The 23,332-nt window shown below is 41.1% G+C and overlaps 1 protein-coding gene across 6 annotated transcripts in view; it reads right to left on the minus strand.

Annotated features, from left to right (window-relative positions):
* SUMF1 (sulfatase modifying factor 1) overlaps positions 1-23,332 on the minus strand; it is a 278,602-nt gene that overhangs the window by 155,862 nt on the left and 99,408 nt on the right. For all 6 annotated transcript variants that reach the window (XM_074312228.2, XM_074312230.2, XM_074312224.2 and 3 more), the window contains one exon: positions 3,564-3,647. In XM_074312228.2, coding sequence (XP_074168329.2) covers positions 3,564-3,647 — 84 coding nt within the window. The remainder of the gene's footprint in view (positions 1-3,563; positions 3,648-23,332) is intronic.

The raw sequence follows: 23,332 nt of genomic DNA on the forward strand, positions 1-23,332 counted from the left end.
TTCCAGAAAGAAACACAGCCCTGCTGACAGCTTGACTGGAGCCCAGTGAGACCCATGCCGGGCTTCTGACCTACGGAACTGTAAGATAATACATTCATATTATTTAAGCTACTAAGTTTATGATCATTTGTTAGAGCAACAATAACAAACTGCTACACTAATCCTAGTTTGACTTTTTACAGATTGGGAAACTAAGGTCCCCCAAGTGTAAAGACAAAGTTAGAAGGAAGATGCATCGCAACATTCCCAGGCCAGTGACCTTGCCACTGCACCAGCCAGCCTAGATAGCTTTTGTTCACCTTTATGTGATTTTCTCGTAAATGAATAACCTGCAAAAAAGGTGTGGGGAGGGAGGGAGAAGCATTCTGCTTCACTAGGACTTACAGAGCAGTAATGTGTGGTTTGGGATTCAGAGCAAGATAAGAGGGCAAGTAAGTGAATGGAAAAGAGATGTGTTCAGTTTAGCAATACAAAGCCACCCCAATATACAATCAGTCTACCTTTTTATTGTTACTTAGATGCCTGCCTTTGGTCCTCTCCTGTCTAGGCAGTTTGGAATTTGCAGAAATTAATACAGCCTGGGCCTGGATTACACTTGCTGCCGTCTTTGGAGGATGTGTAAGAAACTGGTAGTCCCCGGATTATGCACATTTTCTGTTGGCTTGGGTGTCAACCATCTGCAGTGTAGCTGAAGCTGTGATATGCCTGCCGAGATCACGACTGCAATCACAGCTCACCAGCGATGCCAGAGCCAGCAGCGTGAAGGACGGAAGATCTCAAGCCTGCCTGCAAAATCTGTCCTCTTCCACTTCTGCTCCCCCTTCCCGTGTGTAGGAGAAGCACAGCCTTGGTGCCACACACCGACCTCTCCCACACGTCCCACAGTCCCTACCTGTGCAGCTGGCATCTGAGCACTGACGCACACAGACAGCCGGCAAGCACGGGAGACATTTCTGCTCTCGGTCCTAAAAGTCCACAAGAAGTACCCCACTCCGGTTCTGGAAACAGCCTACAGGTTATCCTTTGAGCGTGTCCTTGAAGTTCATTTTAGCCAGATTCCACCTGGAAAAATGTTCTGGGATGAAAACAAAGGGAAGAAAAGCAAGCACGTAACATGGTCTGTGCCTCTTTTTCTCAGTGACCCAAACCAACCAAATCCAATCCTTTCTGGGCACTCAGAGCTGCTGTAAGCAAAAGTACATCTATGCCCAGTCTCATCCCGGCAGACAGTTGGAAGGTGGGGCGGCCACCGCTCCTTTCCTAGCACTGGCCACAAGGGTCCCTGGAAGTCCCCTTCCCGGCCAAGTAGGCAGAAGCACACGGCTTGGCAGAACCGCAGAGGACGATGGAGGGAGCCGAGCCCAATAAGACAAAGAACTCCTAGCCGTCCTTCAGAGCTCGTTATAAACGCCATCTCCCACATTACGATTTCCCACAACAGTTCAGCTCCCACGGACAGGTTTCTTCCCCTGAGTTCAAACCCTAATACCTCGAGTATTTCTCTACATGCATTCACTCGTCAGTGACAGAAACACAGTTCAAATTGGCCAAAGCAAAAAAGTAAATGTGGCAGACATAACAAAACTGAAAGCCATGACTATGACGGCAATGTCCAGCATAGCTGGTACTCGCGTGAGGTCATCAGACGCTCTCTAGTTTTTGGTTCTGCTTTCCCCTACTTGGCTTCATTCTTACCCAAGTGGTAGCAAGATGGCAACCAACAGCTTCAGGCTTATATTCTATTTTCTCGGCAATCCCAGTGGGAAAGCATGCTTCTTTCCCAACATAAAGGCAAACGAAACATCACGGAATTGAGTCTGTGGCTCCGAATGACCTGACGTGACCACATGCCATTCATCATGGGCAGGATGACGCAGACATCCACGTGACCATGCAAGGATCCTTCTAGACGGAGCAATAGGTCAGGGCTGCTCTGACCACGTGGTCCAAGAGCATTTGTTCCTCAGGGACAATCACAGTGCCACTGAATGCCAGGCCAGCAAAAACCACCAAAGTCCAGCTTTGCCCTCACCCAGGGCCAGGGTGATGGCAGCAGCTCCGTGACAGGAGGGGACTCACGGGTATGTTTTCCCGTTTCCAAACTTTCTGTAATGTTATTAGACTGTCTTTATTTTTAAAATGAAGGTGGAAGGCATGAGGTAAAAGAAAAGCAATGCTAAGTTGGAAATAAATGTAGATATGATCAGGTAAAGGTCAAGGGTTTCCTTCAGAATAAGAGAATTTCCCATTTGTAAAGAAGTTATCCTTTTTAAAGCCTCTCCGCATATATTCTCTCATTTGATCCGTTTCAAAAGTCACTCCTTCCAAAGATGGAGTCAAGACAAATCACCTCATGAATTCATCTTCCAAATAATGTCGGTTTCACTAAAATGTATTGCTCTGAAACCAAGAGCATGACTCCAAAGCAATTCGAGAAAAAGGTGTATGATTTTTATTTATTTTTTTAAAGCAAAGAAAACATATTTCACCTGGTTCCAAATGCTTTGGGAAGAGATCTGGTTCATAAAATTCCTTAGCCTAGGAGATTCAAGACCCCCCCTGGATCCAGCCCTAATCTGTGTGTCTGGTTTTGTCGCTGAGCACACCCAAACCTGTACCCGGCACTCAGCAGCACCCGTCCGCTTCTACTGCAGCCGCCCGCCACGCCTCTCGGGACTCGCCTTCATCTACTCGGTTCTCTGACTGGGAAACACCCTCAGCTCGTCCTTGTCTACAAAACCCTTGTCATCTTCAAAGCCCCCCCCTCAATCTCCACATTTTCCAGGGAGCAGTCCCTGGCCCCCTTATTAAGTCCTCTCAAAGCATATTATGAATGCTCCTCTCTGACCCTTATTTCATTCTGCCTTCTCTTATCATAGTTATGGGCTCTTAGTGGGTGAGGCTGCGTCATTTTCTACATATTTATAACCTCTTTTCTACCCTGAAGATCACAACTGAATTTCGTATTTTATTTTATTTATTATATCATTGAGGGATAGAAGACCCAAAGAAAAGAAGAGTTGTTCCTCCAAAATCTACAGACAGGAAAACATAGGGCAAATCTTTAGTATTATGTACATAACCTTTTCCAGAGAAGTCTATCATTTTATTGCCTTCTACTGTGTTTTCCCAAAAATAAGACCTAGCCGGACAATCAGCTCTAATGCGTCTTTTGGAGCAAAAATTAATATAAGACCCGGTATTATATACTATACTATACTATACTATACTATACTATACTATACTATTATATTATATTATGTTATATTATATAAGACCCAGTCTTTAGTAAAATAAGACTGGGTCTTATATGAATTTTTGCTCCAAAAGGTGCATTAGAGCTGATTGTCCGGCTAGGTCTTACTTTTGGGGAAACACAGCAGTGGCAAAAGAGAAAAGGAAAAGTTATGAACCCTACCAAATAAAAATTGTTTAAAAGGTCTAAGAATGAAACACTGAGCTGTCCTCACTGGGCTCTGACTTTAGCAGTCATCTGCAATAAGGAGTGGAGTTAAAAATAAAGCTCTCACCCAGAAGACAGCAGGACACACCCAGTTACTTACGCTGAGCCAGCACCTGTGCAGAGCCACTTCCCTGGTGGTTCGTGCAGCCGCGTCCATTCCTCTGGGCCGGAGCTCATGGGAAGCCTGGGAAAGAGCAGGGAGACTGGTCACAAGGATCCGACCACAGGCCTCAGCGCTGGTCTTCTGCCGCTTCCAAATGGTGCCGTCCCCTCCCTGTCAGCATCACCCACTAACTAACGGGGAAAGGGGGCTTGGGTGATGATCGTTTTGTCAGCCATGAATGTGTTTTGCAATATGCAGCATCAGAACACTTTTTCACAAAGGAAAATGAGCAGGGAAAGGCACACGTTTTATTTTTCCATAGCTATGATGGGCAAGCATCTAACTCAGCTGCCCTTCAAAGACCTTTCAAGTTCTTTTCTTGGGAGAGAAATCACACCCCACTTGGCTGTCCATCGAGCTTGATTAATTGGGTGATAAAATGGATACTGTTACAAAGTACATGGGCAAGTGGGCTCATTGCAAATGTATGTCAGGGAAGCAGAGCCCCGATTCTCTCAGACACAAAAGTGATACTTAACCAAAATCAGACATCACTGCAACAGCCACATTTAACACGTCTGACCCCAACTTTCACCAGTTAATACTGAGGACACAACCAGGCCTCTCCATTTGGCAAGAGCAGTGAACACCCTGGTTGTATGGACTTTTTTTGTTGTTACGTTTGAATTCTTGCTTGTGATTTCAGAGCATCTCAAGGCTGGTCCTGAAAAATAATCTAGCCAACCTTTAGCCCAAAGATCACAAACTTATGGGCCCCATTTCTGCTCCTTTAAAAATTCCCATAGTTATTTCTAACAGTGGCTTTCAAGTGTGATTTGTCAATTATTTTTGGCAATAATGATTATGATTCCTCCCATATAAATAACACTTTATAGCTTAAAACACTTTTTCACATATGATATTACTTAAATTCTAACAATGATATTTGTTCGCTGTCCCAAGCTTTCTTAACTACCCCCCAAAATATAGTATTTCATAGACAAAAATATTTCAAATCTTCTCAGTTTATTTCTAAGCAGTAAAATATGATTTTTTTTCTTTTAAAGAAAGAAAGAATTACAGGATAATATTTCAGAAATCTGACTGCTTAACTAGTCCATTATTAGTAACATGCACTTATCAAAGTATACAATACAATGTATTGGAACTATAGCATTCCAAATTTTGAAGCCTTAAATGCAGAATTATACTTTTAATTTAGTTCATGCATGAGTCATAGTTAAAGAATGTTTAATAGATACATGCAAACAATAAGCAATTTTTTTTAAAGTGCCACATTTAAAATTAGCTGGTATAAGGTGTGATCAAATAGTACATTGAATGCTTAAATTTTAAAAAATTTGTTATAGTAAAAGACACATTGCCATTAATCCCCCTCAATATACTCCCCTTTGCTTCAAACACACTTATCCCATGGTTCTTGCCACTTTCTGAAGTAGTTCTGGAAGTCCTCTTTCATGAATGTCTTTAGTTGCGCTGTCGTGGCTGCCTCGATGTCCTGAATCATTTTGACTTTGGGGAGGAGCCAGAAGTCACACAGAGCCAGATCTGATGAATAAGGTGAATGAGGACTCATCGTAATGTTTTTATTTGACAGAAATTGTCATATACCAGAAGCAATGTGTGACATGGAGCGTTATCATGATGGAGGAGGATTTACAGCACACTTTAAAACACATCTTCTTTCTATAGTAGCTCACACCCAACTGACTGGACCGAACAAGTTGAAACTTGTCACACACTGGTACTAAGGTTCGATGTGCCACTTCTCATATTGAAGATCCCTGCCTTTCCATTGGGTGGCACTCGGCAGCAGCATTCACCATATTTTGTGATCATAACAGAAAGGCTCCTTATCACACATCGCTTCTGGTACATGGCAATTTCTGTCAAATAAAAACATTACGATATGTCCTCATTCACCTTATTCACCAGATCTGGCTCTGTGTGACTTCTGGCTCTTCACCAAAGTCAAAATGATTCAGGACATCGAGGCAGCCATGACAGCACAACTAAAGACACTCACGAAAGAGGACTTCCAGAACTGCTTGAGAAAGTGGCAAAAATGATGGAATAAGTGTGTTCGAAGTGAGGGGGAGTATTTTGAGGGTGATTAATAGCAATGTGTCTTTTACTGTAATAATTTTTTTTATTTAAACGTTCACGGTACTTTTTGATCATACCTCGTATGATTTACTCCTTTGGGAAGGAGTAAAGGAGTCACCTTGACAATCAAAAATTCAAATTTCCCAAAGCCCAACAGTCCTTCCCAGAGGCAAAACAGGCAAATTCCTCATGTGGGATAATTTCAGAGGCCAGGAAGGAACTGACAAAGATACTCCATCAAATCTCTCCATTCAACTGGTTAATGACTGAAATTCCACCCAAAATGCATCCTTCTGTTTGAATATTTGGCCTTATGAGATTTCCATTCATTTGGGGATGGGACGGGAAATACAGGGTGTGTAATACAAGCTATTCTTAATTATTGACACTCGGTGTACCTGGCACTTATCTAAAAGACGGACACTTTTGAAAGTGATGAAGTAATGATGCCACTTATTAAGTGACTGCCGTGCGCTAAGCATTTTATAGCTACATCTCCCTTAATCCTCACATCAGTCCTATTAGTTAGGAACTCTTAACCACATCTTATATAAAAGACACCAAGGCTCAAAAAAGTTAGATCATTTACACAAAGTTCAAAGGGAACAAATAAGAACTTGGGGCCAGAGCTGGACCTGCAGGAAAGCTAAGTTGATGCTCAACTGATGCAGAGTCCATGGCTTTGGGCTCCTTAAAAAGAAGCCTCAACCATAGTGACTAATACTGTGTTGCTTATTTGCAAGCAGCCAGGAGAGTGACCCTTGAAAGTTCTCATCACAAGAAAAAAAAATTTGTAACTATCTACGGTGACAGATGTTACCTGCAGTGGTTGTGGTGATCACTTTGCAATATACACAAATATCGAATCATTACACTGTACACCTGAACTGTGTAATGTTATGTCAATTATACCTCAATAAAAAAAAAGAAGAGGCCTCAGTATGGACAGGATGAATCACTGAGGCGTGACGGACTCTGCAGGTGATCAAGTGGTCCCAGGTCTGAATCTAGAAGAAAACAAGTGGAAACCAACAGAGAAAAGGTCTCTGCTCTTCTCCTCTCTGTCTCTCACCTTTCTGTCTCTCATACACACTCCACTTAAATTCAGAACAGGCTGATAAAGAGATAGGAAACGTAAACCATCTAATAAGCATTTCATTCATAATTATACTTCCAGATTCTTTAGGATTCTGCCACAACAAGGGTACATATTTACAGAGACAAAGGGAATTGAGTGTAAGGGGAATTTTAATTCATGACAAGAAGAAGGTTGTCAAAAAATAAATGGCACTGAACTTTGCCTCAGATTTTAACAAAGGACACCATCATGTGGGAAACTCCCTAAATATAACTGGTCTTAAAAATTAATCAGGTCTGGAACAGGGTACTTCCTGGTTTTGCGGAGCAAAGATGTTAGATAATTCAATATTGATATTGATAGGAACAAAAATGGAGGGAGTGGTGATTTCACTTTCACTTTGTTCAGAACTATTTTAGAGGGTTTTATATTCTGAGCAACAGCATCTCACCCAGGAGAATTCTGGACACCAAATCATGCAAAATGGAAACTGGTCAACTAGATCTGACGACACGATGTGAATTGTCAAGACAGCAAATAGAAAATATTTTGAAATCTGAACAGTTGCACATATCAAAAACCTCGATAACCACAGCGTTAAAAATGATTGGAAATGCAGAAACAAAAAATAAATCCTGCAAACACCAAACTCGAGGTCACTGAAAATAGACTCGGCCCAACTCGCGAACGTGAATCCTCATCACCAGTCACATTCCTGAGGATCTCTGTAGTAGTTTTTGTTTAGAAATAAATGTTTCTGAACAAGTAGAAATAACCAAAGTCCTCGAGAAGAAGGGAGCAAGGTACAGTGAAAAAAGCATTTGACCCAGTTTAAGTCCCGGTCCTTGGTGCTCGTGAACCAACCACTCCAAGGTTTTCACGGCAAGTACTTCCACCTACAGAATAAAGAGGTGTGAACGCGATACACTGGAGCCTAACTTTCTCTAATTTTATAAGTTATCACTGATTTTTTTTAATTCACTGTGTTCAAATGTTTCTATACTATCAATTGAAACATTAATAAATGAAAAGCTAAAACCACAGCCTGTGCCCAGAAATGTGCTTTAAAAATGGGTTCCTAGTAATTCTGCTTTTATAGAGCACACTAAATGAAGTTTATTCCTACATACCCTACAGCTCTCTGGGTGATAACAGGAAGAGCCAACAACAATTTTTTTCCTTTTTTTTTGAAAACAAAGTCCCCGGGATTGGTATGATAATTCTTTATTCTTCCCACCCAACTTCTAGTTTAACTAGCGTCTCCCTGCCCTCTCTTGGTAGATGCTGAGATAACAGCAGCTGCTTTCCATGCAGGGACTGGAATCCGGCTTTATGCTTCAAGAAAATACTCTGATTCTTACCAGTAGAGGGATCTATTTAATAAGACAAGTGTAAATGTAATCTGTAATATTTAAAAGTAGCAATTTGTAGCTTTCAAAGCTAGTTTCCTCCAAGAGCCAACTCAGAGATGGAGAGTAAGGTGCAGAAAGTTTACTGTCCTTCTTCTGCAGGAAGAACAGAAAGAAGCCAGGGGCTGGGCAGGGATGCAGTCCAACCAGGACCGTGGTCAGCCCCCCAGAGCTCTGATGCTGGGTGGCCCTTTGGAGTTGTCCTGAGTTGGGGCACGAAGAGCCTACCTTCGTAGACTCACACAAACAAGTCACTGGAGACTGGCTGCTCCCAGGAAGGGACCCTCTGAGAAAGGTGACTCTTTAGCCAAGAGCAATTTCCAGACATGGCAGAATCTGAGGACTGTCAACTAGCAGCAATCCCAGAAGCTGGAAGAACAGACCCTTCAGGCCTGAAGGAGAATCTGGTTGTCCCATCAGTGTCTGCCACATAATTACTCCAATACTATCGTGAATAATGTTGTTTCCTAATAAACACCACACAACTAATCTTACAATAATTACAAAAACCAATGGGAATGGTGCAGCTACCTTGGAAAGCAGTTTGGTAGTTTCTTTAAAACATAAATATAAATTGACCATATGATCCTGTAAATCCACTCATAGGTGAAAGGGAAACAAAATCATATGTCCAAAGACTTCCGCAGAAATGTTAATGAGAGCATTATTCATAACAGATGAAAATGGAAACAATTCAATGTCCATCAACTGCTGATTGGATAAACATAGTGTGTTCTATCTAGAAATGAAACAATATTCCACAATAAAAAGGAACAAAGTACTGGGGCAGCTGGATGGCTCAGGAGGTTAGAGTGTGAGCTCGGAACAACAGGGTTGCCCGTTCAGTTCCCACATGGGATGGTGGGCTGTGCCCCCTGCAACTATGATTGAAAACGGCGACTGGACTTGCAGCTGAGCTGCGCCCTCCACAACTAGATTGAAGGACAATGACTTGGAGCTGATGGGCCTGGAAAAACACACTGTCCCCCAATAAAATTTTCTTTAAAAGGAACAAAGTACTGATACATACAAGGTCAGACAATTAAGTTCGCGAACTCATCCTAGAAAAAGTGCTCCATACCTCATTGCTGAATATCACTACCGTCACCTTTGAAGCACTCCCCTTGGGAAGCTGTGCACTGATGCCAGTGCCTCGTCCACCCTTCAAAGTAATTTTGGAACTCTTTTTCTGGAATGACCATCAGAGCTGTCATCGTATTACCCTTGATGTCCTGAATGTCTTCAAAATGTCTTCCTTTCAATATTTTCTTTATCTTTGGGTAAAGAAAGAAGTCATTGAGGGCCGGATCAGGTGAATAGGGAGGGTTTTCCAATACAGTTATTTGTTTACTGGCTAAAAACTCCCTCACAGACAGTGCCCTGTGAGCTGGTGCATTGTCGTGATGCAAGAGCCATGAATTGTTGGCGAAAAGTTCAGGACGTCTTTTTCATGCAAACTTTTCAGCACTTCCACATAGTAAACTTGGTTAACTGTTTGTCCAGTTGGTACAAATTCATAATGAATAATCCCTCTGATCTCAAAAAAAAGGTTAACAACATTGTTGCAACAGGTTTGCAAACTTAATTGTCAGACCTCATACATACGCGATGACAACAGCCCTCTGTGAAAACAATTCCAAGCGGCATTTTAGAAATGCACTGCTGATGGAACCAAAGATCTAGTCACGAACCTCGGGTTTTAAAAAGTGTTAGCTTACTGGATTCACCTAGATTTGCTTGTTCCATACTGCATATTATTAATATAAATCACGGGGAATTCAAAGATGAAAAGACACAACACCAATCCTCAAGTAGCTCAGGGCCTAGAGGTACTTAACTGAAGACTTGAAACCAAGCAAGATCATCTAGTAGAGAAAAGCACAAAGTGCACAGAAGCAGGAATGCTTTGTGTGGGAGGAAGGCCAAGGAGACCTTATAGAGAAGGTGACATTTGAGATGAAAATGCAAAAGCTGGTGTTTTCGTTTCCTGAGACTGCCATGCAACATACCACAAGCCAGCTGGCTTAAATAACAGAAATGGAGTGCCTCCCAATTCTGAGGCTAGAAGTCCAAGACCCAGGCGTCTGCAGGGCCACGCTCTCTGCAGGTGCCAGGGAAGGTCCTCTTCCTGGCCTCCCCCCTGGCTCCGGGGAGTTCCGTGGCTTGTGGCACCAGGACTTCATCCTGGAATGGGAGTCTCCCTGAGTGGGGTCTACGTCTGCGTCCCAGTCTCCCCTCTTATAAGGACGTCACCCTGGATGAGGACCTATCCTAGTGACCTCATTTTCATCTCAGCATCTGCAAAGACCCTGTTTCAGATAAGGTCGCAGTCACAGATACTGGGGGATGAGGACCGCAACATTCGTTTTTGGGGGGACGCAATTCAGCCCACAATAGCTCCTCAAGTGGATAAGCAAGGAACGGGAACTCCGGGCAGACAGAAAAGCGTGGGCTGTAGAGCAGGCAATGGGGGCGGGCAGGGAAGAGGAGCCTGCTCAGGAAGCGTATCGCGCCCCTGCAGCTGCTGGCACTGTGTGCAACAGGCGGCCTGGGCTCCTGCAGACACGAGGACGATTCGTGAGGCTGCTGCAGCGTTAAGTCAGGGAACAGACGATCCAAAGAGGTGATTGCACGTTGGGAGGAAGAAAAAGCCAGAGGAAGCGAAACCGCCATATTGATCACCTGCCCTCGGCTACTCGCTGTGCGTTACCTCATTTGATCCTCACAGCCCTGTGCCCGAGGGACTGACTCTTCCATTTTAACAAGGAAAGCAACGAACACTATAACCCAAAATCAAGTTTGACCCAAAATCACACACTTAGTCAGTAGTAGAGCCAGCACTCAAACACAGCTTTGTTTGACAAAAAGCCAAAAAAGTCTAGGGAAAATGTTTATAGTTCAAGGGTGAGAGAAAATAACTAGAAGAAATAACAATTAGAAAAATTCAGAACAGTCTGTATGTTAAGTGAACTCTGGGGGGAAACGGGGCAAGGGAGAATAAATGTATGCATTTACATAAAGAAAAACTAGAAGGACTTACAAGAAACTAATAAAAGTTGTTCCCTGCAGGGTAGAGTACAGGGAGTGGAGGAAAAAAAGGAGTAGGACTGAGAATCCTCACCACATACTTTTTATATTGTTCTGATTTTTGTACCATGTGATTATACTTCCTTATCAAAAATCAACATAAAAGCATTTTATGAAGAAAGAACCATTCAGTGGACTAGCAAAGACAGGCCAGAATGCGGAAGATTATATAGGTTCTTAGAGGCTGGCGTTGACCGTTTGGTAAAAACCCACAATCTGAATTTTGCTTACTTAACATGCCTGATCTGTCATTATCATCACACATTTTATTTAATGTTGTTTAGAGCAAAAAGAAAACATCTCGAAAGATTCTGCATAAGTTGAAAAGACAACTAAGCCCAATAACAATGTAGAAAAAATTAGAATCAATAATCCCTATTACCACTTTGTTAAACCGCTAAGCTCCATGAAACATAAAATCAATGTACTTATCTAGTCATAGAAAAATCACATTCACATGAATAGGACAGAAAAATGTTATTGCAGTTTTACCAGGAATAATAGCTGGCCACAAATAAGATATAATATTAATAATTTAAAATCTTGCTTTTAAAAGTGAAGAAACTTACAAGGGGGAGGAGGTAAAGTGAATGTGTGGCTCTTTCTATTTAATTTCTACAGTCATCAATTAGAATCAAATATGGATTCACACACGCCTTCCACAATTTCTCTAATCCCTAATTCTTGCTTTCTCAGAGCAGAGAAACACAACTACTCGGTACCAAGAGTGGGAAAAAAATCCTTATGGTCCCATGGATGGCTCTTAGGCCACAGTTATTACAATTCCAACCCTTTTGTACTAAATGGCACTTTCAGTGAAAATAATGATACCTGCACAAGAGTGGAAGGTGCAAGAACTGTGACTCCGTCTATTCTTATTTAGAAAAAGATCTTAAAAGAAAAACCTTTTAAAACATAAAGTTCACAAAGCACTTCTCTAACAATAAGGCGTCTGTTTTTGTCCTGCCTCAATCACGTATTCCTGTTTCCCATCACTGCTTTGGAGACACAGTAGCTCCGAAGACACGGGCAAACAAGAACACCAAAACTGTCTTTATTGATCACTCTGCCCAGTGGAAAATTATTTTTTATTGGCAATGGCTGCCAGAGCTATTTCCATTGCTCTCCTAAAGACGCAATCTGCAATCATGTGCTCCACTTCTCTACTCCGAGAGCAAAATGAATTAGACGACTGCTTCTCTCTTTCAGATTGCCTATGATGCCGTTGTAGGAGCTCAGGCTGGATCTGAGAGAACTGATGGTGGCTTTCCCTTGACGACCTCTGGACGCTTAGAGAAATCACTAAGGAGAAAAGGCTTGCAAATCGGCTACAAGTTTATTTTTCTTTTAGTTTAAACCTCTGCGGGAAAATTGCCCCCCTTCAGCTTCTGGAGGCTACAATAAAGTCTACAAATCCTTGTGGAAAAGGATTTTCACAAGCCTGTTCGCTGAGAGACACAAATAACACTCCCCTCTTCTCTTCTTGTCAAAACCCAAGTATATTCTCAAGTGGAACTGTCTGTCTATCGGAAAGTGAGGGGTCTGTAATGTCACCCTGTCTCCAAATAGCTTCTGAATATTAACATTTGAAAACCCATCTGAAATTTTACCTTTAAATATTTTTTTCTCACTTAAAGCTTTCTGCAGCTCTTGAGATCCTTTCTGAAAATTCAAATAGAACTGAAAGATTAACAAATTAAAATACCTTAACTAACAAATATCTTTTGGGTGGGTGATCAGAACACTGGCTTACTTTCCAACATGATAACAGAGAAAAGGACAAAGGGAGAAAACATAAGGACAGTAAAGCAAAATATTGGGACCACTTAAAGAGGGCGGGGGAAAACTTAAAGAGGAAAGGGAGCCTAGGAAAAATAGCAAGGGGAGCTAAGAATGGAAAGTGCTACGAGAGGAGATGAGAAAATACGATAAAATGGGCTTGCCTTGCTTTTCCATGTGGTGTACAGGTGGCCCTGTTACCAACTTCCCATTACCTATGTGGGAACCACCACTCTAAGGACTATCTTTGACATAGCTTTCAGTCCAGTGTCATATTTTCTTGCCACCAAAAAATGTCTTTAAGCCGTCTTCTCCAAAGAATTTACACTAATATCAACAATTACTTAAAATTTTTTAAAGGCATTTAATACAAATCTACTAGGGGTGGGGGGTTACAGAGTCCAACACTCAATGTAAAGAAGCATGTGGTCTTTTGTTATTTGAGGTTACGTGTGCCAGGGTACTCTTAAATGAAAAACAGAGAAAGTAAGAGAAAGAGATTATTTAATGTACTAATTTTCCTGTAAATGGAAAAAATATCTTAATAAGCAAGTGTTACTTCAAATACAGAGATGTAACCGGTCACTTGTACGTGGACATACTTCTGATGTGCTAGGCTATCGCCTCTCGTACATCATTCTCCCTACGGTCGGTGGACAGTCCTCCCTGAAGTAAAACGAGGCTTCTGTTTCTCTGTCCAGCCTGTCACACTCCTAGAACTCACGAGTGCGACTGTCCTGTCCCTGAGCCACCAAGTTGAGGGAGCTGCATTACCGCTTTCCGATCTCTTGAGCGCAATGTAAAGTTACCCCCATAAAACATCTTGTGCTTAAAATAACCCGACCGAACAGCATTTTCTCTTCCAAAATCACCAATAAATAGCAAGGGCTGCATGTAATATCTGCATTACTCCTACAACTGCACTCAAAATGAATATCTTTACAAAGCACTTTTCAAAAGGCTCCACGGAAAAGAAGGAAGTGGCTGAAGCCAAACACCCAAATATTAATGATGGTAATTGTTATGCGAAATTACATGCAATTTTTCTTCTTTGTGACTATCTAGAGTTTATGAATTTTTCAGCATGAGAATACAGGATTGTAATAAGGAAAAATATATACGATTAATTTCAATCTTTGACAAAATTTCCCAAACAAAACTAGCATCACTTAGAGAAGTGAATACAAATTGATGTTAGCAATACCTTTTTTCTAGTATTTAGCATTTTCTACCGTACATTCTATTTCCTTATGTAGATAAATCATAGGTTATAAGCTCTCTGAGGACACGTTCTGGGTCTTATACAAACTGGGACCCTCCCACGGCGCCGCATGATGAATGCGCCATGTATGGGAAGCGACCAGTAGCTGCTTGAGAAATGAGTGATGCGTCTAAGAATGCAAAAGGTTAGAGTTGATGTATGCATTTGATAGGTACCAACTGTTAAAGTGTTGAATACTTCCACAGTGCTTGGTAAATACAAGAAGAAGAATGTAATCAGCAGAAAGAGTAATTAAAATATAAATTATAACTTAAATTCATCAAGTCAAGCCACTTGTCAAGGCGTATCATGAAAATAAATCCTGCATGTGTCTCCCACACTACTGAGAGAAAAGAAATATTTGCAATATCCACATGTTTGGCCCATGGCAGTGTGCAGCAAGAAAATACTGCACATTCCTTTAAAAAATGCCTTAGGAATATCTCCAATTTATAATTTCCCCAAGTTACTCAACTACTTCTAGTTCTACATTGTTTCATTTCTTTCCTTTGGTTTTATTGTCAGTGGATTATAATTCCTATAGAAGTAATAAGTGTATAGTTTTTGGTATTTATAAATGTAAGACTTTATAATAAAATATTAAAAAAACAAATACTCAAAATAAAAAATCCATAAAATTAGAGGATAGTTTCTTAATGTTCCTTTTGAGTATCGTAAAAATGGATGTTCTTAATCTACAGGAAAATAAACAGTAACCACATGAACAAAGAAGCAAGGCTGAGAATACCTTCTAGTTCTGCACAAACTGACAACAGCCTGGAAAGTCTTCTGATGCTGAGCAGGAATCAATGCAAAGGGAGACAAATTCTACTTCTGGAATGAAAAATGACGTATTTGAATAAAAAATAAGATTGGCTTATATTTCTTAACAAAATGTTGAGTAAAAATGTTGCTCAAAGGTGTTACTGTTTATAATTTCTTAACAGAACAGTAATCATGTTCTGTTAAAGCCTATGGTGACAAAAAGAGAAGATACAATCAATGAGGAAAATACAAAAGAATATTACATGTAAGTTTCACACTCTAAAGCATTTGAAATAAGTTCAAAAGATATTTTATCGTGTCAATTTAGCAAATGAAAAATATTTTAACATATCCATCACAACACTATCATATCAAACACGTAACACAAATGTATGACACTATGTACTATAGATAAAAATCATCAAGCATTTTTATACATGAAATATTTAAACAAAACTTAAAAAAAAGAACACTGCTATAGGTGTATCACTACAATCCAGATTTACATTTTCACTTATTATGAAAACCTATCTACAGATGTTCCCCAACTTGGCCTAGGGTTACATCCCGATAAATCCATCATAAGTTGAAAACTTCCTAAGTCGAAGACGCATTTACTCCAGCTAACCTACTGAACATTGTAGCCTGCTAGCCTCTCCTACCGTAAGTGTGCTCAGAACACAGTGTCAAACAAATGCTGGGAATGCACTACATTGTAGACTGGGTTCTTCATCCACATGATGGCCTGGCTGACCGGGAGCGACGGCTCACCGCCGTGCCCAGCATCGCAAGAGAGGATCAGACTGCCTCTTGCTAGCCCAGGGAAAGGTCAAAATTCACAGCACAGTTTCTATTGAACGCATATCGCTTTTGCACCATCATAAAGTCAAAAAACTGTAAGTCAAACCATCATAAATTGGGGACTATCTGTATTGCAAATGTTTTCAAAGTGTGACCCAGAACCCCTGGGGTCTCTGTGACCACCACAAGTCAAAATCATTTCCATAATAATACGTAAATGTCATTTGCCTTTGTTAACGCTCAATCTCTCATTTTCATAAAACAGTGACCTCCCTCGGCCTTGTATATTTGAATAAATGAATACATAGAAATGTCTTATAGAAGCATACCCTTAACAACTACAGGAGGATTTATACGTACTAGGTTGCTAACGTGCTATATGGTCGGGCGGTGGGAGGTAGAGGGAGGAGGCAGAGAAAAGGTGGCAGAAATAGAAAAACTACTTTTAAAAATAGGTACATGATAACATTTGTATATTTAGATAAAATCATGAAGAAAAACACATAAAAGCTTTTAGGAAGAAAGAAAAACAACACGACTAGTTTTTATAAATGATTTAAACTATAGGTTGCCAAACTATTTTGGTTCACAGTAACCTTTAGTGTCTGACTATTTTTTTCATGACATCCCAAGGCCAGAAGAAATTCAGAAGAGTTCTGTTAGGTCCAAACAACTTAGTAACTATTTATGTGCCAACTATATAATAGCCATTTGGAAGGATAATTCACATAAGTGGAAAAAACTGTATTTTATTCTTATCCATGTTTACTTACTAATGGGATGTGTGGGCCGACTGGTCACTGCACAACTTCTTAAACTTTGGGATCCGCTTGAACACTGTTATTCTCATCTCCTGTTACTCAGTGATTGTCACTAGTACTTGCTTTGCAGCACAGTAATCACCAAAAAGCCAGTGTCACACAGGAACCATAATCCAAAGGAAAATGCCACAATCTAATGCCATATTAGATCTAGTAACTGGCACAGATGTTCAGTGTCACTGTGTCCCCTGAATATTTAAAATATCCTGCAGTAGCCTCCAACTTCCCTTCAGCACCCCAAGGCACCTCAGTGCACTTCGGGAACAACAAATTTATAGCACAGAACGCTTTTCCTTGTCACCTTGGTTTGTTCTGCATTAGCCAGTTGTTTGTACCTAGAAAATCCCCTTGTTATCAACTAAGCAAAGCTTAAAGAAAATTAGCAAACCTCCCAGTAGAGGGGAAGACATGTTTCTGAAGCCTTCCTCACCATTCATGGATTTGGACAATGCCTGCTGCTGTTCTGACACACATGTTTCTTTCTCTCCTCATCTGCTGAGCTCCCCTTTCCCAGCTCTATGGTACCATGAAATTTTTAAAGACGATTCCATGTAAAAATAAAATAATGACCCCTGAGATTTCAGGCACCTTCAATACAGGTCTATGACCTAGAACTCTCTCACCAGAAAACACCTAGGGAAGGTGAGGCAGATACAGTGACATTAACTAAGTTCTTAATTGCTTCATTGTTGATGCATAAATGCCAGTTTCCTAATCTCAGAGACTATATCTGAGCAGTATGCATATGGCACTGACAAGTGGAAAAACTATGTATGGACAGACTCTCCCTCTTGGATAACACAAAAATATCACCAGCTTTAGGCAAAGAATTTAGAAGCAGAAATTGTTTTGTGTGTCTTCCCACTGTAAAACACAAAAGAAAGAAAAGAACAGAATAAATATTCTAAAGCCTTTGGGTGGATGTGGAAGGATTTTGAAAGAATTACTCTGGTTGGCTTCCATCCCAAAACAACCACTCCCGAGGGCTTAGCGCCTGGTTCGTCCCTCTAACCTCACTTAGTACTGCAGTGTAATCATGTCACTCGAAACACCAGCAGTTATGCCGCCTTTTATTTCTAAATAAAATGCATGTCCTCCTACCAAGGAAGATGCTTTTGGAGCTTTGCAAACTTCCCTTTACTTTCCAGCTTTCTTATTTATGGTTCATCTATGATTCAAGACGGGCCTCGGGCCCAGTGCTACCGTCCTCTCTGCTGACTGTCGTTAGTCATTATTATCCAGCTCTTTTTGCCACAGCGCGTAGTGTCAGCTTCTCCTGGGGGGCTGCCATCACACTCAGAGTGAGGGGTATTTTAACCTTGCCCCAGTCAAACCAAAACTGAACTGGATTAAAAACAACTGGGGCGTTGGGGTGCTGAGAAGGAGGATGATACTGGTAGATAGAAAGCCTGTGACGCTCAAACTGGAGGGAGGGGGCAGCTGGAGGCCAGGACAGCTCACCTGGGGATGGGGCCAGAAATCCACAGCCCTTCTCCCCTTCTTAGTACTTAAGAAGCACTTTCCAGTATTTCCCACCTAATGAACTCTTCGGGCCTGTCCTATGCGACTGGTATTGCTATCGGTGAGGAAAGGCTCTGTGAGAGCAAGGACCATACTGGGCCCCGGGGTGGAAACTGGCCACTCACAGATGGCATGCGGAGGGCAGATCTCACAGTACGGCTCCGACACTCGGACACCTGAAGGAAGACGGGAGGGGACCTAAGAGACTGGGCTTCCGCTCTGGCCGTCAAGCCGGGATACGTCTGAATGACACACTTCTGTTCTTGAAGATTTCCTGGGAAGCACCAGCCCCCACCTTCACCCTGCGTCCATCCCCCTTCCAGAGTTTCTGCTGTTGCCAACTAAATCTCCATCTCTCTTCATTTAAACCCATTTTCTTTGGTACCACCACCCCTATGGGGTAAAATGTCTGGTTATAAAGTTTCTAGCTGGAGGACACTATGAACTAAGTATTGATATTTAAAACAGCACCTGGCACAAGAGCCAACACACAGCAGGGGCTCAATCAGCATGTGTTGAATGACATGAAAAAATGCTAAAAATTAATATTTCTTATTATAAATGACTGTAGCATCGAATATGTTGTGTTATCCATAAAAACGCCATGTTTGACAACTTGTACTATAACTGGTCAAGTTGCATTTTTGCAACTACTGGCAGGTCCAGACATCACGAGCTCCAGACATAAGGGACAACAGGCAGGTCACACGTGGCGTGACGACTGGTGCGCTGCAGCCATTCAAATCTGGTAAATGAGTTTAAATCACGCTGGTATGGCTTTTTTATCACAGTTAAACTTAGACATTCCCAATTCTTAACACTCGGACAAACAAAATACGTTCCCAAGTTTAGTGTCTCCGAATGCTACTTTATATCTTGGTCAAATGTGTTCCCTCAGTCACATCAGAATGCCACACCTACTCAAGTTATACGAATTTTAGATTGTATGTACATGTGAATCTAAACGGATCATGGCAAAAGAAAGCATTTCTCTGAAATTCCTCGCCACAATCCCTGCAAGCATTTTCACACCCCTCATTTCAACAGGGAAAAACCTTGTCCAGTGTATGTAAAATGGGTCTTCACCGTTTGCAGTCAAGTGGAGACAAGGACGGCGTTATCCCACCACCTTGTGGACTATTCGGGTATTGCTGCTTCAGAGCCCAAAGTGTATTTTAAGAACATTGAACAAACAGAGCTTGTTCATGCTTTCCCATCCCCTCCAGCTCTTCTGCCCCTAATCCCACGTCTTTGAGTCTTACCCATTCCTCAAAACACAGTCTAAATGTCCTCATCATAGAGCCTTCTCTAACTGCAAGTGACAATTTCAAGAAAACGGCTAAATGAAAATGTGTGTCTGCTCGCAACTTCCATGCTGTCCGATGCCTCTCATTTTCTAGTTGGCATCACGTAGTCTGGTCTCCCCTACTGGCCTGTAGGTATTTGAGGCCATGAAGACATCACCTTCGGGGTGTTCTGAAGCCGGCTCATAGCTGCTCTCACCGAGTCTGACACTCAGAAATTTTGCGAGCCAGTTGTTAAACGGTTCGCAGATTAAAATCAGCCACGGGAAGTATACTTATACAACAGAAATCAGAACACACACAAATTAAGGCACTTTTTAAAAATTTTACCAGCTTTAACTTCTCCACATCTTATTTTCTCTACGTGTGATGTGTAGTGAGGACAAATGGCAATAGTCCCACCTCAGAGGGTGCTGTAAGGACGAGACAAAACCCACATCAAAGGCTTTGTCTGGTGTCCGGCACACAGGACGTACGCACCAAATATTATAATTATTCCCCACGCCCATGACAGTGCCTTGCAAGAGGTAAATTCTCAATAAATACACGACTGTTAAGTGACAGATAAAATCAAGAATTTCAATGGTAAATTCTAAGATATGGTAACCCTGATAGTAGTCCCAGGTTAACAACAGGACAAACCATTCCCAGGATCAAGCCCTCTACTTCTTTGCCTTTCCCTGCTCTAAATCAATCAATACCTCAATCTCTCTCTCTCTCTCTCTCTCTCTCTCTCTCTCTCTCTCTCTCTCTCTCTCTCTCTCTCTCTCTCCCCCTCCCTCCCTCCATCCAACCCTCCTTCCCTCTCTCTCTGATATGAGAGAGAAGAAGAGAGATGAGATGGAGATGGAGACAGAGATCCGTGTCTCTTTCTGCATCTCTCCCATTCTGATGTACTCTAAAGTGCCTTCCTTTCTCTTCCTCTTTTTACTTTACTTCATAATGCAAAATAAATAATTTATGCCTTACTTTGTTCCAGAAAAGGTTTCTGGTGAATAATAGATAACTTGGTTTCGTGCTCAGTGAAGAAGCATTTTCTATTTCTCCAAGGGAAGAAAATGAAGCCGCTTTTTACCACGTCTCTCACTGATCCCGTGCTCCTGTTTCATTGGCCCTTGGCAGAAAATGGGTGCTTTATATTGACCTTTGGGGAAAGACAAAATTAAGGTTCCAAGTACAAAGTTGAAAACTGAATTACCATGAAGTCCAGACACTTTCCAAAAAGGGAAACAAGAAATGTCCTGTAAGGCTGATGTCACTCTCATAGCTCTTCACCTACCTCACCCCAATGCTAACACATGTTTCTTAAGATATAAGGCTGTTTCCAGAAACTAACTAGGTTTAAGGGTCTGCCATAGCTCCATCTGCTTGCTAAAAAACTGAAACAACTAAGTAGTTGCAAAAAAGGGGCTTAGAATGTGATTTACTCCAAATGGTTTGGAATTGCAATAGTGCAAATGTAAAAGGTATTCATGTACAATAAGTTTTTCCTTACTTAGCTATACTAATTAGTGCAGACTTTTTTAATGGAGGAAAAAAGTTAAGTATTGGCTTAGTAATATCGCTAAGATGACTATGTGGCCTAGAATACAGAAATTCTGCCCGGGATAATTCCTGATTTAAAAATACACGGAGGCTGAAACAAATAGCACAGCCACAAGGCACTTTGCTGAGTGCAATACCTGCTTTAATGTTGGTTGACACAGTCCCTTTATCCAAGAACATGTAGATGACACAGCATGTGACAGGAAGGGGCTTCTCCAAGAAGTAGAAATAAGGTAGGTGAGTCAGAAGTTAAAATTCCAACTAGCCTGCAGGCATCTGTGAGAAGAGGTGATCTGTTATATTTGATTCACCTCCAGTCTGTTTCCAAAGGACACTGTCAAACACGATGATTCTTTTTCCCACCAGCTGTCACCAGCAACTTGGCTATACTTTACATTTTCCCTTTGTGTTTGAAAGCCAGACCTAGAGCAGATGGCTGGACTCAGTGCCAGAGCAAAGGTAAAATTGGCTGTCTCACCTGAAGAGGTACTGCCAGACTTCATTAAGACAGAAGTCCCAGCAACACCTACAAAATCTAGGGTCTGGAAAGCACGGTCTGAACTTCCTGTTTAATTTACCAAGTAAAAACAAAAGACCACTTTTGGGGAAAACTTTAATTACTTTGCTAAGAGGTGATGAGAAAACTCACATGTTTCATCCTCCATGAGAAGTGGTTTCCTGTGTCATCAACCAGGTTATGTCCAGGCCCTGTCAGAAAGCAAATTATACTCAATGTTCTTCTAAGCTGACCTCACAGGTAAATTCCAGAACATGAAATTTAATCTTCCAGAGCTGAAACTTTATTAAAGCAAATAGGTTTGAAAATATTTGACTGAAAAAAACCCGAGCAAATTAGAAATTACAAGGGAACAGCTAAATGAAAAGGGAGACTTTCCAAGTGTAGGGATTAAAGCTATAATCAGGATTAGAGAAGGATTCAGGCTATAAAATATGATCAGTCATTCATTAGTCACACAGTGAAATTAGAATATCTAACTGAGGTGGAAGATTTAGGGTGAGAATGACCCTGAGAAAACCCTCTTACTGTTGCAAAAAAAGTTTGGTCTCCCATAAAAGTAACCTTCTGGCCTTTCATTTTGAAGCTGAAAGTTTCTAGAGTTCAAAAAGCCACCTATTTTTGCCTCTCCCGAGCGCCACAGGAATAGAGCAATTTGTTGCTTCCATTCACTTATTAAAAATGCCTAAAAGATTAACAGTAGAACTAGAAATTGCTTCTATGGCCATTCATAAATTGGTGATTTTCTCTGAATTTTTATTATTATACTACCAAGAGAGACAGAATGATATATGCAATAGATTTGTTATTCAGCCCCCTTTCTCAGGTATATATAGTATACCTGAGACAGATAGGTGATAGGTAGGTAGGTAGGTAGGTAGGTAGAAAGAAAGAAAGAAAGAAAGAAAGAAAGAAAGAAAGAAAGAAAGAAAGAAAGATAGATGATAGATAGATAGATAGATAGATAGATAGATAGATAGATAGATAGAGAGATAGAGAGATAGAGAGATAGAGAGATAGAGAGATAGAGAGATAGAGAGATAGATAGATGGATGATAGGTAGGTAGAAAGAAAGAAAGAAAGAAAGAAAGAAAGAAAGAAAGAAAGAAAGAAAGAAAGAAAGAAAGATGATAGATAGAGAGAGAGAGAGAGAGAGAGAGAGAGAGAGAGAGAGAGAGAGATAGATAGATGGATGATAGGTAGGTAGACAGACAGACAGACAGACAGACAGACAGATAGATCTTATAGTACTGACGGTTAACTGTTACAAGGCTGAGCCCTCAGAAGCTGAATAGACTGTCTCACTAGCCAGGCTCCAGGAGAAGAATACCCAGCAGTGGGATCAAGATTTCTCTTCAGGCAGACGAATTCAACTGATTGTTTTTTCAAAGTCCAAAGGCACAGCCCTTAAAAAATAAAAAAATAAAAACCCTCAAGTCACATAATGCTCTTCACGACATGAATTACTATACTTTCAAATAAGATGAAATATTACGTATTTTAATTTCATGATTTCTAATCCTTTACTTCCTCCATAGCAGCTGGAAGACAGACAACCTCTGAACATGGCAACACATTGCAGTCTTCAGAGGTGGAGTTTCAGATCTGGTCCCCAACCCCACTCATACATGTGGGAATCCGTGAAAAATTTACTTAATTTATCTGAACTTCAATTCAGTTCCAGATCTTGTGCACTAGTGAGAATACTGCCTACTTCAAGGAATTATCGTGAAGATTCAATAAGAAATGTA

Source organism: Rhinolophus sinicus, chromosome 5 (genome assembly GCF_057876585.1).
Source record: "Rhinolophus sinicus isolate RSI-liver-muscle chromosome 5, RSI-T2T, whole genome shotgun sequence".
NCBI classification, from domain to species: domain Eukaryota; kingdom Metazoa; phylum Chordata; class Mammalia; order Chiroptera; family Rhinolophidae; genus Rhinolophus; species Rhinolophus sinicus.